The sequence below is a fragment of the Crotalus tigris genome, unplaced genomic scaffold, assembly GCF_016545835.1.
Source record: "Crotalus tigris isolate CLP2741 ecotype Arizona unplaced genomic scaffold, ASM1654583v1 scf7180000019173.45859301935:6455823, whole genome shotgun sequence".
Lineage (NCBI taxonomy): Eukaryota > Metazoa > Chordata > Lepidosauria > Squamata > Viperidae > Crotalus > Crotalus tigris.
In genome coordinates this window covers 4,364,680-4,381,431 of record NW_024097414.1, presented here as the reverse complement: position 1 = coordinate 4,381,431, position 16,752 = coordinate 4,364,680, and the positions used below count along the sequence as shown (strand labels likewise).

The following is a 16,752-nucleotide window of genomic DNA, read 5'->3' as shown; positions in this document are numbered from 1 at the left end:
CATTGCATTTTAGGTTTCTAAATATTTTCCTTTGAAAAGTTATAACCATTATTTCTCAACCTTGGAGACTTTGAAGATGTGTGGACTTCAACTCCCAGAATTCTCCATGCTAGCTAACAAAATGGCTTAGACAGAGATCGCTATAAAACCAATATAACCTTTCTTTTAGAGCACAAACAGAATGGTAGATTTAATCACCTCCAGCAAGAATTGGTAAGATAAACGTGTTATTAGACAGTATATTACTGAGAGATTTGTTCCAGATAAATTTGGGTTGCAATTGTACATATACCTAGGGGTTAATTTAAGCTTCATGTGAACAGATACGTACAGAATTAAGCAATTTACAAAAGTTGCCAGCATCCCATCATGAATGGTCAATATTTGCTTTATTTCAGCACCTGACTGCCTTGATCTTGTCCCAGCCTGTCGCCATCTTTGCTTTGTGCCAAATTCTTATATCGGTATTTTGACCAAGGGTGTGGTGTTTCTTCCCCAGCCATCCACTTAAGCCAACGGAAGTAGAAAGCTCGGAAGCCATCAATTTTCTCCAGATAATGATCCTTTTTCTGGTACTGCCAGAAGAAAACAAATGCAAGTTATTAAAAGCGTACTTTGCATCAGAATCCGAATAGAGTCTTTGCAGGCGGGATGATGCGAGGCTATTCTATCTCCAATTCTTACCAGCAAGTCTTCTAGATTCTTGGGGAAAGACAAGTTTGAGGTTTATGGGCCTGCCTTTGCTTTCAACATCTCCCAGCTACTGGAACGAGGCCTAATTGGATTCAGGTTTTACACCCAGCGATTTCATGGACAATATTCTGTGTAGTTACTATTGGGTTACTAACTTAACAGCTTGCAGCGATTCCCTTAAGACAGTGGTTCTCAACCTTTCTAATGCCACGACCCCATAATACAGTTTCCCATGTTGTGGTGACCCCCAACCACTTATACATCACCGGGTGCCAGGGGCCTGGCCAAAGAAAAGGGGAAAAAAATGGCGGACAGCCTTGTTTGGCGACCCCCGTGAAATGGTCGTTCGACCCCAAATGGGGTCCCGACCCACAGGTTGAGAACCACTGCCTTAAGAACAGCGGTAAGAGCCATAAAAGGGAGCAAAATTCACATCACAAATGCTTCACTTAGCAACAGAAATTTTGAGGTCAACTGCGGCCGTTGAGGATTACCTGTATTAGAACTGACAACGATAAGCCGTCAAGTCAGCATCGCTTAATTATATGGACAAAAGCACGAATGGGGTTTTCTTTGGAGGTGAAGCTTAAAGTGAACATTTAACTAAAGTCTGCCTCACTTATGTTTCAATATCCATAGCAATTTAATGCCTTCCAAACCTGTTCCATAAAGTTTTAAGTTCCTAATGTTTTAGGCCTGGCTTAAATCGGCTCGAGGCAAGTTTAAACAAACTGGAAAGCAGAGGATAATCTTACCTTATCATAATTAGGAGGATATTGGGCTGCAAACTCCAGAGTCTTAATAATAACTTCATTCGGAGCAACCTGGTTCCTGCTCATATCTTTAAGGATCTCGATGAGGTAGGTGTAATTCAGTCGCTTCACGGCTGCATTTATCAGTGCCCCGTAGATCTGCACGTTGGGTTTTATTCCAGATCGCTGAAACGAATACACAAAAAGCCAAAAATGTTTTGAAACAAAGGCAGGTTGTGAAGAAGGAATGTACCTCTCTCTCTCTCTCTGTTCGAGTCCCAAGCGAAGACTGAAGCTACGGCAAATATTTTTAACGCAGAAAATTAAGGCCTTGAGATTCTGAATTTCAGGTCATGTCTGCTAAAAAGGGCTAAGGCCTCAGAGGTGGCTTGTTTTGTACCTTCATGTCTGACAGTAACTGCAACCCTTCCTTCAGTTTGCGGCAGGCAATGGCCAGGTTACAAAATGTGTACAGGTCTGGTGAAAGTCCGTTTTGCAACATTAAAGGCAGCAGGCTCTGTAAATTGAGAAGAGGTTAAGCATGGCTGTATACGTTCACCAAAATAGGCAATAACTGCAGATGAAGCTGACATTTCTAACATATAGTAGTAGTAGTAGTAGTAGTAATAATAATAATAATAATTATAATGATAAAGTTGGAAGGGACCTTGGAGGTCATCGAGCCCAACCCTCTGCTCAGGCAGGAAACCCTATACCATTTCAGACAAATGGCTGTCCAGTCTCTTCTTAAAAATTTTCAGTATTGGAGCACTCACAGCTTCTGGAGGCAGGTTGTTCCACTGGTTAATTGTTCTAACTGTCTGGAAGTTTCTCCTGAGTTCTGGGTTGCTTCTCTCCTTGATTAGTTTCCATCTGTTGCTTCTTGTCCTGCCTTCAGGTGCTTTGGAGAATAGTTTAACTCCCTCTTCTTTGTGGAAGCCCCTGAGATATTGGAGCACTGCTATCATGTGTCCCCCCCCCCCCCCGTCCTTCTCTTCGTTAAACTAGACATCCCCAATTCCAGCAACCGTTCCTCAAAGGAAAATCTTACAAAGACAGCCAGTTTGGCCTAGTGATTACGGCAGGGGTATTCAATCTTGGCAGCTTTTAAGACGTGTGGACTTCAACTCCCAGAATTCCTCATCCAGCCCTGAGGGCTTGCTGAGGAATTCTGGGAGTTGAAGTCCACAAGTCTTAAAGCTGTCAAGTTCGAAGATCTCTGGGTTATGGCATCAGGCTAGAAACCAGGAGAGGCTGTGAGTTCGAGTCCTGCCTTAGGCTTTCAGCTGGGTGACTTTGGGCCAACGACTTTCTTTGAGCCCAACCACCTCACAGGATTGCTGTTGTGGAGAAAATAAGAGGACAATGGAGTATTGGGTATTTTTGCCACTTTCAATTACTTATAAAGTAATTTACAAGGGATTTTTTTTAAATATCTAATTAATTAAAAATCTCTTAAAAGCTGAATTTAGCTAATCCGGCGCTCCCACAATATCGATCCACGCACAGAAAGGGATGATTTTTACCTTTGCCGCCTCCAGATCTGCTTTCTTGCTCCTTTTTCTGATCAACGTATTAAAAAAAGCTACATCTGGTTTCACGTGGTTCTCCTCCATGATGGCCAACAATTCGGACGGGCTGTCAAATTCCATGTTTTCGGCTAGCAATATGAACGTCCTAATATTGCCTTCCACTTTGTCGTCCTTCATTTTCTGCAAGAACCCTTCCATGTTTCCCATCAGAGCCAGCCGATCGGAGGGGGTGGCCACCGTCCCTAAGGAAATCACCTGGGGGGCTGGGCTCTCCAAATCCAGCAAGTTAGGCAGGGGAACGGCAGGCTCCGGGAAAGAGGTTCCAGCTGTCGATTCCGGAACCAACTGGTTCCCAGCAGAGATCACAGAACTCCAGTCGGTATCGCGGTCTGATAAATCGGAGTCATCGCTGGACTCCGGCGTTGCCCTGTCCTTGGCATCCTCTCGGCTTCTATTAGGCGTCCCAGTTTTTGGACCGTTTCCTGGGAACATGTTTTTTTCCAGAGCTTCGACATCCAGTAACATTAAAGCAGGAGTGTTTGTTTTTTTCTTTCTCTGACCCTTTGTGCTTTGCTCTCTGCCAGAATTCAGCCTCAGGAAAGCTGGGCGTTCCTCTGAGGGTCTTAGTAACAATTTAGAAGCCACCTCTGTGTCACCAATACCACAGTATTTGGCAGCGCTTAGCATCAAATTGTAAGTGTACAGGTCAGGCTTGAGGTTGAGCTTTCCCATCTGCTGCCAAACCTGTTTTAAAAAACAAAACAAAACAAAAACAGTACCGATTATTAACTTACATCCATCCATTCTGAGTCAGAGTTTCCCCACTTGGACATCTTTAAAAGGGGTGGATTTCAACTGCCAGAATTCCCCAGTCAGTATGCACCGGGGAGAGCAGAAAGAGCTTAGTTGTACCCACTGTTGGAAGGGAGCAAAAAGCAGGAAACAGACCTGTAAAGCATAGCGGAACCCGTTCTCTTTGTCGCTTATACACCCCATGAGCAGGACGTTGAAAGTATCCGTGGTGATTGGATGGCCATTTCCCACCATTTCCTGAGGAAAGGTAAGGATTCCGTAATTACTCCTCAGTGTAAACATGTAACAAAAGATCAGCTGTTCTGTAATCCAAATACGGCATTTCCAGGGAACAGATCTTTAGAAATTTCGCCATCCCTTTTTTAAAGAAATAAGGATGTGTTCTTTGGCTGAGGTCATCTGTAGAGCTGAAACTGACGTGTTTCAGGCAACAAAATTACCATCCTGTAACCGGCTTCATCAACTGTACTAAACCATCATATACTATGTCCGGTTTTAGCTTAGTATGTTGTATGAATCAGGGTTATTTTATAAACATGATAAGTGATTATACTGCAACATGTGAATCCTGCCGTAATTTAAATCTTGTGAAGACCAGAAAATTCAACCTATTTCTAGAACCCCAGCACCCATTTAATAATAATAAAGTTGGAAGGGACCTTGGAGGTCATCTAGTCCAACCCCCTGCTCAGGCAGGAAACCCTACACCATTTCGGACAAATGGCTGTCCAGTCTCTTCTTAAAAACTTCCAGTGTTGGAGCATTCACCGCTTCTGGAGGCAGGTTGTTCCACTGGTTAATTGTTCTTTGTATACATGCAAGCAGGAGTTTCTGTTCTGGTTTATACAGACTATTCCAAAGTGGGTGAGACAACAATGAATTCCAAGGATAAATTTCATAACAACAATTTTGAATATGAGGTTTCTAAGGCAGCTGATAGGTACAGTTTTGCAAACAATTATAAATCATAAATCCCTTTCCTTCTTTTTACCTTTAATATATCCAAGCACATGTGGAGATCTGAACACAGAGCACAGCATTTCAACAAAGCGCGATAGGCAATTGGATTCAGCTCTATGCCTTTTTGTACCAGTTCCTGTCGCAGCTTAAGGGCGCTCTGCAGACCGCTGTCCTTCCAGGGTGACTCTGCGCAGGCGTTGAACAGGGCGGTATATGTGGCAATTGTAGGCGTCAGGCCTCGCTTTTTCATCTGCCTCCCAATAGCGTAACAAGATAAAAGCTTCATAAAGACTAAGGCAATCTGTCACCTTTGCTATTATGCATCATTTAGAATGGATGCTTTCAAAGTATTGATGAGCGTCATTTACATTCATAAACTTATAAATGGTTGCTGTGATGGAATATTGAAAAGACTTCCTCTACAGATTACAAAGAAGAGCATAAAACAAATAACTTGATGTCTAACTGCAGGAATAAAACAAATGCAGTCTTTGCCAGCAAATTTGCAGCATTATTTAAGAAATGTAGAAAGGAGCTTCGTGCAAAATGACACATAATTTAGGTTTCCAATTGAAGTGGAGCTCTCTAATCACAGATTTAAACCAGCCATTTTTTTTCTTGTTAATTTAAATCAAGTCTTGACAAAAATCCCTTTGAAAGAAACTTAAGCTTGGGGTACTTACATCGTTGTAGAGCTTTAAGGCTTTCTTCAGGTACCCAACCCTGCCACATCCACCAATCAGCACCGTATAGTTGAACTCCTCAGGCTGTAGATGTTCTTCCTTCAGCATTTGTACCTCAAAGAGCTCAAGAGCCTCAGCCAACTACAGGAAAGACAGTTAGGAAGAAAGTTAACTGCGAAACCCCACAACACTGAAACAAGATCAAGAGGTAAGAACTATCAAAACTGCATTGATGCAAAAAAATCGAGGTAAATATAGGAAGTCCTCACTTAATAACTGATTGCTTAGCAATCATTTGAAGTTACAATGGACCAGCCAAAAAACTTACAATCCAGTTTCAGAGTTCCAATGGCTGCACGCGCACGCGCACACACACACACACACAAAGGCACCTGTGGCCCTGGGACTACATTTTGAGCACAAAATAGGAGGGGGAAGGAGTATTAGGAATGCTTGTCACCTTGAGTTACTTATAAAATCATAAAGGCAGGATAAAAATATAATAAATAAACAAATAGATCTTCCCTTGTCCTTCCAGGCCATTCATTATGCCCATTTTTCTAAAAAGGCAGAAGAACAGAGTCAAGGTAATAACCTTATCTTTCTTTATCAATGCTTTGCACTGCAAAAAATACCAGTATGGGGTATTTCTTCGACCTCTTCTGGGTTTTATTTCTAGCTCCTCTTCGTCGTCCTCCTCTTCCTCCTCCTGTTCTTTGGTTTGGAGCTGTAAGTTGTGAAAATCAGCCGAAGGTGCCCGAGAAAAGGGCTTGGGAGGGTATTTCTGAGTTAACAACCCAAAGCTTTCATCAGCATCAAATTTCTCCTCTTCCTCCTCTTCCTCTTTAGAAAGGGCTTCTGATGATCTCATCATCTCCTCCAAATCTCTGTTGTGTAATTTACAGACTGACCGGGATGTGCTAATCAGCCTCCGGTCCAGAAGTTCTACGGATTGTAGGCTTGGAGGCCATATCCGTTTTTTTCCAGGAATGTCTCTTAAACGGTGCACGGAACAAAGCCAAGGACAGACAGACCCTCTCTGGGTAAATACTGCAGAGAAGCCACGGCACATCATACTTCCCCCCCTTTTTTTCCTTGTCTCCAGATGAAAAAGATGAAATCCAGATCCAAGGAATTAGGATTGCCGTTTAAAATGGTCACCTGCTTTCCTGGGAACATGATCCAAAGCGGCAAGGATACATTTTGCACGAGCCATCCTACAAATAACGTAAAAAAGAAAATGTTTACATGAAAACCTTTAAAAGCATTTAAATCCTATTTTTATCCAGCTGCTCCTCAAGGCCTTGAGAGCCAGGCTCAAACGCAGGGGTGTTCCCACTTGGCCCTGTTATGACTTGTGGCCTTCAACTCCCAGAATTCCTCAGCCAGGCTGAGCCTGTCTCTCGCGCCTTCTTTCCCTCTCTCGCGGACACAGCAGCCTACCTTGCAGGGTTGTTGTTGGGAGGGGAGAACAAGAAAGGAGGGAGAAGCGCCAGCAGGAGCTCGTGAAGGAAAGACGGAACAGAAACTAGATTAACAAATATGGAATAACGAGTTTGGGTATATATATATTATATATTATAATTTGAAAAAATAGGGCCCAGAGAGACCTCAAACCTGGTTCCAGCGCCTCAGCCAGCGCGGTTCTGTCCTCCTCTCGTTCTCCACGCCCACCAGAGGGCGGAGCTTCTCCTCAGGGAGGGACGCCCTCCGCTAGCGTGTGCGTGGATAGGCCAATTCATTCCCCCCCCCATCTTTCTCTTTCCATCTCCCAATCAGAACGGAGCTCCTTGGATTGGACCGCGACGGGGGGGGCGTGGGGGGAGGTTGGAGGCAAAGCCCGCCTCGCTCCCCCATTGGCCCAACGCGCGAGAGGCGCGACGCGACGCGACGCGAGTCCCAGCCTGCCTTGCGCGCGGGGCTGAGTCCCGATTGGCCCGTCGGGCGGCGCGCGCTTCCTCCTCCTCCTCCTCTCCTTCCCCCCTTGGCCGCGCTTCGGCCACTTTTTTCTTCTTCAGCGCCGCTTCCCGGCGGAGTCGAGGCGGCCCCGGGTGGAGGCCGCTGCCCCTTTTCGCCCCCTCGGCCGGCCTCACCCGGGCCTCCTCCTCCGCCGCCGCCATGCAGGAGCTGATCGCCAGCGTGGACCACATCAAGTTCGACTTGGAGATCGCGGTGGAGCAGCAGCTGGGCGCGCAGCCGCTGCCCTTCCCGGGCATGGACAGTACGTGAGGGGGGCTCGGCCGGAGGCCTTTCCTTTCGCCCCACTGGATCCCTGGGCTTTTTTCCCCCCTCACCCGGATGGGTTGGACGGCCGCGCCTGGGCTGGGTCCTCACGCGGACAGGCCTGACCCTAGGGCAGGGGCTCTTCCAGCTTGGCCCTTTGATGACTTGTGGACTTCGACTCCCAGAATTCCTCAGCCAGGCAAGCTGGCTGAGGAATTCTGGGAGTTGAAGTCCACAAGTCATCAAAGGGCCAAGCTGGAAGAGCCCTGCCCTAGAGGAAGAAGGGAGGAGGAGGGAAGAGGAAGAAGCTGAAGCAAGCGGGGAGACGAGCAGGAATGGGGGACTGGTGTGGAATTCCCATTGGGTTCCTTTTCCCATGGCTGTTGCTTCTGTTTTTCTTCCTTTTTGCTGCTGCTATTATTGTTATTATTATTACTATTATAATTTATTATTATTATTACAAGCTATCTAGAGTAGCCCCGCGGCGAGAAAGGTGGTGAATAAACTTAAACAAGTAAAGTAAATAGATAAAAATTCCCTTTCCCTTTTTATCAAGGCATAAATTAGGGCAGGACATACAGGTAGTCCTCGACTTACGACTGCCACCAGAATGTACGTTGCTAAGCGAGACATTTGTCAGGGACTTCCTTGCCATAGTTGTTAAGCGAATCGTTGGCAGTTGTTAAGTTTGTAACAGGGTTCTTAAGGGAATCCGACTTCCCCACTGGACATTGCTTGTCAGAAGGTCGCAAAGGGGGATCACGTGACCTTGGGACGCTGAGACCATCGTAAATATGAGTTAGTTGCCAAGCGTCTTAATTTGGATCACATGACCATGGGGATACTGCGGTGGACGTGGGAAAAATAGAATGGTTACTAAACGAAGTTGAAGACTACCTGTATACCTGGCCATCGGGGTGACTTTGGGTCAGTCCCTTTCTCTCAGCCCATCCCACCTCATAGGGTTGTTGTGGGGGAAAAGGGGAGGAGGAAGGAGCATTAGGCATGTTTACCACTGTGAGAAGTGTATGTGCAGGCATGAAAGGTGGGATTAAAAATTTAATAAATTCAATTAGAAATAAATAACCCAGCTCACAGGTTGTTGTGGGGAAAATAGAAGCCGGGAGTGTTAGGTGTGTTTGCCTCCCTGGAAAAAGGAACTGATACAAATCTGATTAAACTGTAACTGCGATATTGTGCCTCTTTCTTCGCAGAGTCTGGTGCTGCCGTCTGTGATTTTTTTTTAAAGGCAGCTTGTGGGAAAGGTAAGCTGTGACTGCAGATAGAAGACTGAAAGAGAGGGGAGGAATGAAACAATCAATCTGTTTTACACTCACTTCTTGTGAATCTTTAAGTAGCTTTTAGTCTGTCAATGCGTAAGTATTTATATAATGCTTTATAGAGAACGTAGATAAAAAGCAGCCCTCTCTCCCATGGTGTGTTTAAGAGGGCTCTCTATCACATAAATTAACAAGACAATATGTTATATATAGCCAGTTTTCAAGTACCCGAAATTCCTCATGTTTTATGGGGACGGAGGAGAAATGGCTCAAGAAAAGTTTTTTTTCATCACCTGCATTCTGAGCCTCATTTTTGGAAATCTTGGTTTACACCTTGAGCTGACAGAATAAAAATCATGTCAAGATGCCGTAGCGTATGTTAGTCTTAAAATGTTGTGTAACTCTTGGGCATTATATTGGCCTAGAAGGCTCTACTGGAGAGAGACTGAATTTACCGAATATGTTTTTTTAAAAAATAAGTAGTTTAGCTATTCCCTTTTAGCCCTGGTGTTTTAGGTCTGCAAATTAAAGCAACATTATAGCTTAGAGGCATCTTGTATTGATTCCTCACCATATTTCATATCTCTTTTTCTTAATTCATGGCAGGGGGGATGTGTCCGTTCCGACACATCAGTGGTGAAAAGACGGTAGTTTGTAAACACTGGTTACGAGGCCTGTGCAAAAAAGGGGACCAGTGTGAATTCTTGCACGAGTATGACATGACCAAGATGCCAGAATGTTACTTCTATTCAAAATACGGTAAGGGAAAATGTAATAACGAATTACTGCTTTTTAATCTTGACTTTTGCAGGGGGGTTGTTCTGTAGTGTACCACAGTGGGATCCATTTCATCCATTCTGGCAAACCTTAACGGTGATGAGTTTTATAATCTTGAGATGTCAATGAAAGAAATGAGAAGTGTTATTTTGCAAGGTGGTCAATTGGCTATTGCTGTACTGTGACATTTTGATTAGGTATCTTGAATGTTAATGGAACAAATGATTGATGGGCAGTCAGTCATGCACTGGTAGCATCCTTGCTTTCACTTTTTGATATGATGCTTACTGTTTAAATGACCAGTTTCTTTACACTTCTGCTCTGGTAATGTGTAAGTGTGCAAGTTTTAGCACATTGAATGTTATATTTCAAAAGGCTGTTAATGAAAGGTGTAGGTGATGGCTGTAAGAAAGCGCTTGACTTTATTCATACTTTGCTACTGTTCTTGGCGGGCTGAAGCTGGTGATTGTCTGTTGCAGGGGAATGCAGCAACAAGGAGTGTCCATTCTTGCATATTGACCCAGAATCTAAAATCAAAGACTGCCCTTGGTATGACCGAGGTTTTTGTAAACACGGTAGGTATTCAGCTTGTGACTGTTGATAGCTGTGCTGTCTTTGATACAGACCTCTTGAGCAACGAGGCCAAGCTTGCAGAAGCCTCTGAACTGACATTTGACTCCTTGAAAACCTATCTTTGCTTTTGAAGAAAAGTTTACTTATAGTTCAGAGAGAATGGTCTGAATTTGGGCCACTCTTGCTGTTTTGAAAACTTAAGAAATCTCAGTTTGCCTTTGATGAAGTTAGTATTAGGGGGGGAGAGATTTGTGTATCTTGCCCAATCCTTCTACAATCCTTACATTTTATGTTGTAGGTCCTCTCTGCAGACACAGACACACACGGCGTGTTATTTGTGTGAATTACCTGGTAGGATTCTGTCCAGAAGGCCCTGCATGCAAATTCATGCAGTGAGTATTTTCCAGATCTGTCCTAAAATTCTCTATCTGACATTATTAAGGTGTGCACTTTTCAAATTCTTCCCTAAGGGTGAAGCTTACCTGCCTCCTCCTGTCCCTCATTTGCCCTCTTTAATGCTTAGCTAATTACTACAGTTTCTGTATCTGTAAAGCAGCATAGAGCGTGAAAAGAAAGTCGCATTTTCTAGAGGGTATTATTTCTGGAGCTAAGCTTAAAATATCCCTGGGAGAACTAGAATCTAACAGCGGATTTCTTTTTTTATCAGTTTGGTCTCCCTATCTTTCCATACGCATATGTCTTTTTTCTTTTGAAAAACAGTCCTCGGTTCGAACTTCCTATGGGAACCACAGAGCAGCCTCCACTGCCACCACCGACGCAGCCACAACAGAAAGTAAGCCATCCTGCTTTTTTCAGTTGCTTCGGCAGGCCATCCTTAAAAGGTTGAAGATTCATCAGCTTTGAATTTAACTTAAAGAGAGCTGGGTCTGTTTGAGTAATTAAATGGTATGCATTTGTTGATGCTAAGAGATGCTTCTCTTGTTATAGTGGTACTGAAGGAGGATTTGCGGAGGGGAGAGAAATGGACCACTGACATTCAGAGAGGAGCAGGAGTAATTTTATTTTGTGCTTTTAATTAAGGGCACTACAAGCATAGGCTAAAACTACAGCTAAATGCTACAATCAAATTGCCTTAGGATTCTAACACCCTACAGGAAGATACTGTTATTATTCTCCTCTAAGGGAACAGAACATCGGAAATGTTTAATAGAGCCACAATTTCTTCTCTTCTTGTCTTGAGCATTTGAGGTAGAGATTGAAAGTCCCAGCATCATCAGTTTTAAATGCTGCTTTTTTGCGGTCCGATCACCCGGTAGATCCAGGACAACAGACTTATAGGGAAGATTGAAAGGGTTCACAATGTTTCCCTTACATTGTAAGCTTGTCGTGAGGTACTTTTAGGGAAGTGTGGATTACTTTTGGCGCCATAGGTGCACGTCTGGGGCAACACTCTTGGAGATTCTTGTCTGATATTAGTAAACTGCTGCGGAGCTGCTTACTTATTGTGTGGGCTGCTTTCCTTCTTCAGCAAAACAACACGCCATTGCAAAGGTCATCCTCTCTGATCCAGCTGACGAGTCAGAACTCTTCTCCCAACCAACAGAGAACCCCACAGGTCATTGGGGTCATGCAGTCCCAAAACAACAGCATCGGGAACAGAGGCCCACGCCCCCTGGAGCAAGTCACCTGTTATAAGGTAAGGCAAGCTGCCAAGGCTGAGTTTGAGTAGGGAATGAGCTAGGGAGGGGGAGGCTGACTGGTGCAGTTCCACTGGCCAATCCTCAATTCTAGAGGCGAGACGACAATACACGTGTTGTCGCTGTTTGAACATTGGATATTCCCGATTCTGGAATGCGGAATTTGAGAAATCACACTCTCGTCTTCTTTGTAAAAAGTGAGAAAAGTATAAGATTTTTTTCCCCTACTTCTACGAAATCTAAAAGATCTGTAGGATTGTAACATAATGTAGACAATGGGGAATGAAGGCTAAGAATAGAATGGGGCTGGAATATTTTAGCTTGAAATCGTCAACGGATCTTGGTGGAATTGTGTGTTATGCCATAGCTTTCCCTCCAGTAGTTACTGCAGTGCCAAATTTAGCCATGTGGATGTTTTCACGCCCACATACATGTATACTGTCTGCAAACAGCGGGATACGAAACAGCAAGTCCATTGATTTGCATTATCAGAATATTATTTTAAAAGAGGCAGGTGTGGATGTTTCTAACTCTGGACTTTCAGATTGGGCTATATAGGGAAAAAAAGCATTTATCCAATCGTGAATATTCAGATTAAAGGATTCATTAAAATCTCCCAGTTATATGTACTTTGAGCAACAATGGGTTTTTTTTCTTCTTCTTTAGTGTGGTGAAAAAGGACATTATGCCAACAGATGTACCAAAGGACATTTGGCCTTCCTTAGTGGGCAATGAATCAGTGGACCTTACAGCATTTTTATATATACCTTTACAAGCCGAATTATCTCTAATATCATCCTGAATGACTGAACCATCTTTTTTTTATACCTGCACCAAAGGACTGGCCAGTGAAAGGAATACTTGATCTGCAACTACATTTTTTTTTTTTTTTTGGTATTTCCTTGTTTTAATTTTTAAGGCTAGAACTTAGTGCCTCTCCTTGTTCACAGCTTGAAGAAGCAAACTTAATCCACAAGCCTTCTAAAATATAAAAACATTTTGGATACGGATGTTTGGCTCAAAAGGGTGGAGCTACTCCTTTGAAAGTGTTTAGCCTGTTCTCTCAACAGTCTTTGGCTATGGCAGAAGATAAATGTCTGTGTGTGAGCGATTGCCCAGCTCTACTTTGTTCTGCATCTTTGTGTTCCTTGTCTGGGCTGGGCTGAAGGCTAATTCAAGATGGAATTGTTCATCTTGTTCATCAGGGGAAGAGTGAGTCCAGTTTGAATTTGTCTACGTCTATAGCTTGTATCTTTTTTTAAAAAAACAAAACAAAAACAAAGTTTTTTTTATCATGGTTAGTCGAACAAATGCAGGCAGAAAACTCCTAATTACATGCAAACTACATGCCGCCACAATGCAATTTTCATTTGCAGAGCACACTAAAAATGATCAAATGTTCCCTAAGAACATAACATTCTGACATTCAACAAACATTCTTAAATGAATTGAAAGCTTAAAAAAAACAAGAAAAACAAATCCTGTTTTAGAAGTAAGCTGCAGTTCTCTATAAAAACCTGTTTTTTAAAAGATCCCTGCTGCAGAATATTTTTTCATCAAGTTGGTTTGGAAGACTGTTATAAATATATACTGTAATTCCAGTCGCAAAACCGAATTATTCTGAGACTCTGAATTAGTGTGTATTTTCTAGGCGTTCCCGACATAAAGCTTAGCATTTTTTTAAAATCAAAAACTGCCATTTCAAAAAAAGAGATTGTGATGAACATTTCAGATCTTGAAGCTAGTTATTAGTACCTTCCCATATTTATTAGTTTTCATACTTTTTAAAAAGGTGTTTTGTATCCTCACTGACCCGTCTTCTAGTGTTTGAAATAAGTTCTCCCAGACACAGATTGAATTATTTTATTATTGGTCTCGGCGTACATTTGATAACTTTGTAAGAGAAATACAGAGGTCAGTTGCCTGTGGTTGACTGATCACAGCAAGAGAACTTGTATTCTTGTATGGGGAAATCCTAGTGATATTTTCTCCAGCGCTCTTCCTCTAAATAATCAAAACCAGCTTTGGTTAGATCGCAGTTTTCTTTAAAATACTCAAACAGCCAGTCCTTGAACACAGCTAAAAACGCCTACCATCCCACCCACTCATTACACAGAACCGTGGCACGTTGTGTGAACATAGTGTAATTTAAAAAAAAAAAAAAACTTTTTACTTACTGAGGCGATCATACACTAAATAGTAGCTGAAAACCACGTAAGCGGTAATTAACATGGCGGGACCGCTGATGCCACACCTCTTCGGCTCCCAGTATTTTGAATAGAACCTGTTGTGGCCTAATCAAAGTAAAAACCACCTTAGAAGTCAGAGTAATCAGAAGTTATTAATAATAAAAGTTTGGAGGGGGAGGAGAGAAAATACATCTTTAGTGGCAACGAAAATATAGGCAGTCCTTGACTTACAACAATTTGTTCAGTGACTGTTCAAAGTTACGACAGCACTGAAAATAGTGACGTGACCATTTTTCATATTTACCTTTTTAGCATCTCCATGGTCATGCGATTTACAGTCAGAGGCTTGACAACTGACTCCTATTTATGACGGTCGTAACATCCCGAGGTCACACAATACCCTTTTCTGACCTGACAAGCAGAGTCAACGGGGAAGCACAGTTCACTGGACAACTTGTTACTAAGCTAACGACTGCAGGGGATTCACTTAAAAACTGCAAGAAAGGTCATAAAATGGGGCAAAACTCACTCAACAAATGTCTCACTTAACAACAGAAATTTCGGGCTCCTATTGGTGTACATGAAGGACTATCTGTGATGGGCAAAAAAAGGTCAACCTGTAGCCACAGTTGGGGAACATTTTTTTTTTTTTAACCAGGAAGCGATTTCCACTAAACTCAGCAGGCTAAATGAGATTTTTAGCTAGGTGTCTTTGAGGCTGTAGCTCCACAACTTAATTCCGTTTTGTTTTTTTCCAATAACCAGAAAAGTTGTACGACTTAAATCTTAACGATTCAACCAGCAATAACTGATCAAATGTACAGACCACATTAAAAATGCCAATTTAGAGGCACGGGAGAGGAGCTCAAATTCAAGAGTTACGACAAAGATGAAACAGGCTTGCAACTCAACCTGACGCTGCAGAATTCAATGGAATTTTTTTTTAGCAGCGAGTCCATATTTTCAGCATTTGCAGGCAATTCCCTATCTTTCCCCATCATTTTACTGACAAGCCAAAATACTTCCACAAATTTAGTAGTCTTGACTAGCCTTAGCATATATTCTAGCCACAGCATTGTCGACACAAATGTAATAATGCAATTCGGAAATTAATAATGCAGTTTTGAAAGGCTGCTTTTTATGGAAATTCCAACATACCTCTTGTAAATTCCTACGGAATATTGCTCGCGCCCCCAAGTAAGATTTTTCCAAATACTAACCTCTCTTGCATGATTCCAGAAATGCTCTGGGGGTATAGTTCAGTGATGCTATCCAGGTGGGCAGCTGACCCAGTTTCACATCCAGGAGCCTCAAATTTTTAATAGGTACTAAAAAAAAAAAAAGGAATGCAAAACAGGGGAAGAGGAATACATCATTTAAGGAATTATTGTCAGAAGATCTACGTAACTCAGGACTGTCTTCCTGCTTAAGCCGCTCACAAGCAGAACAAAACATTCCCTTTTTGTTATAACTAACCTCTCTTGTTACATTAACCTGAGATGGAAATTAAGTCGATGAAGCGAGCATGTAGCCTTGTAGAGGACATGGGCAGCATAGACATTAATAAAAAATAAATATATAACATGTCGACCCAGTTCTGTTTGCGCCACGTAAAAGTAGCATATTTAAGTACTTAAGAAAAATAGATTTACGTCCTTTTTAAGAGACTGGGAGGGGGGGGAAAAAAAGTCCCTGAAAAGATCCTGCCAGTTGTGGCTTAACCTCCTTCTCTCCACCCCAAGCCATTGTACAAATGTATTAAGAAATTAAAATAAAAAAATGTATTTTATATATTTTAAGAAAAATTCCACTTTCCCCCCCCCCAACTATTGCAAGCCATATTTTTTCCCTCTGCATTTACGGGGGAGGGACAGCATAGAACTTGGGATGGGGGGGAACCAAGCTTCCACTATTGCTTTTCTCCCTGGCACGCTATGCCCCCCCCCCCCAAGATCAGCACTGGACTCCAAAGCCCATCAGTCCCAGCCGGCGGAGCTCATGGGTGCTAAGGTCCCAAACGTCCCGAAAACGCCTCCGGGCTGCTTCCCCCGGTTTATCCGGGCGGAAAGAAGCGACTTTTAAACCTCAAGGGAACCGGGGCGGGGGGGGGTCACCTTGGCGTCTCCCGCCCCTGAGGAACACTCACCGGGTGGTTCCGCCATCTTGCGGCTGCTAAGACGCGCCCGCAGAGTGCCCTCCGCAAAGGCTGCTGGGAAGAGGCCGAACGCGCAGGCGCGAGACCGCCGCTGAGAAGAAGGTCGTTCTCTCTTCAGGGACCCGCTGGGCGGTGCTAGGCGAGGGGGCGGGGCGAGGATGGCTGGAAAGGTGTTTGTTTTTTTTCCTTCCCCCCTTCCGTTCGCTTTTTAATAGTGGCATTAATTTAATAGCACCTTTAATGCTTTAATTGAAGAGCCTCAGCAGCTCTTGGCGTTCTCTTCCTCCGCCAGCCAGCTCTGATCAACCAATTTCCCCTTCCCACTTTTAACCTAAGGGTTTTGTCCCCATGGGTTGATAATATCCATATTTTTTATCCCCTTTTGCGGGGCTGGGCTGAGTTGCTCAATATTTAGGCGCCCAGATCTTGCTTGCAAAAAGTTGTCAGCCACTAGATACTGACCC

General features: G+C 43.3%; 3 protein-coding genes across 8 annotated transcripts; 1 reads left to right on the top strand and 2 right to left on the bottom strand.

Moving 5' to 3' along the window:
- Positions 1 to 210: 210 nt before the first annotated feature.
- PTCD1 (pentatricopeptide repeat domain 1) lies at positions 211 to 7,102 on the bottom strand. Of its 6 annotated transcripts, none has more exons than XM_039360484.1 (10): positions 7,044 to 7,102; positions 6,877 to 6,961; positions 6,595 to 6,650; positions 5,434 to 5,574; positions 4,782 to 5,030; positions 3,926 to 4,027; positions 2,972 to 3,721; positions 1,846 to 1,962; positions 1,449 to 1,631; positions 211 to 575 (listed from the first exon to the last, which is right to left on the bottom strand). In XM_039360484.1, the coding sequence occupies exons 3-10, from the start codon at positions 6,610 to 6,612 to the stop codon at positions 390 to 392; spliced, it is 1,746 nt and encodes a 581-aa protein (XP_039216418.1). In that variant the 5' UTR covers positions 6,613 to 6,650; positions 6,877 to 6,961; positions 7,044 to 7,102; the 3' UTR covers positions 211 to 389. The 6 variants fall into 6 exon arrangements, with proteins under 6 accessions (XP_039216418.1, XP_039216419.1, XP_039216414.1 ...); XM_039360485.1 differs by having other exon boundaries at positions 6,877 to 6,938; positions 7,051 to 7,075; XM_039360480.1 differs by having other exon boundaries at positions 6,029 to 6,650; positions 6,877 to 7,102.
- Positions 7,103 to 7,377: 275 nt separating this feature from the next.
- CPSF4 (cleavage and polyadenylation specific factor 4) lies at positions 7,378 to 13,559 on the top strand. Its single transcript, XM_039360489.1, has 8 exons — positions 7,378 to 7,654; positions 8,871 to 8,921; positions 9,543 to 9,695; positions 10,193 to 10,288; positions 10,585 to 10,678; positions 11,007 to 11,079; positions 11,776 to 11,943; positions 12,611 to 13,559. The coding sequence occupies exons 1-8, from the start codon at positions 7,552 to 7,554 to the stop codon at positions 12,677 to 12,679; spliced, it is 807 nt and encodes a 268-aa protein (XP_039216423.1). The 5' UTR covers positions 7,378 to 7,551; the 3' UTR covers positions 12,680 to 13,559.
- A 232-nt stretch (positions 13,560 to 13,791) lies between these two features.
- ATP5MF (ATP synthase membrane subunit f) lies at positions 13,792 to 16,417 on the bottom strand. Its single transcript, XM_039360492.1, has 4 exons — positions 16,280 to 16,417; positions 15,354 to 15,461; positions 14,122 to 14,238; positions 13,792 to 13,948 (listed from the first exon to the last, which is right to left on the bottom strand). Exons 1-4 carry the CDS (start codon positions 16,293 to 16,295, stop codon positions 13,920 to 13,922), a joined length of 270 nt encoding a protein of 89 aa, XP_039216426.1. The 5' UTR covers positions 16,296 to 16,417; the 3' UTR covers positions 13,792 to 13,919.
- Between the last annotated feature and the right edge of the window lie 335 nt (positions 16,418 to 16,752).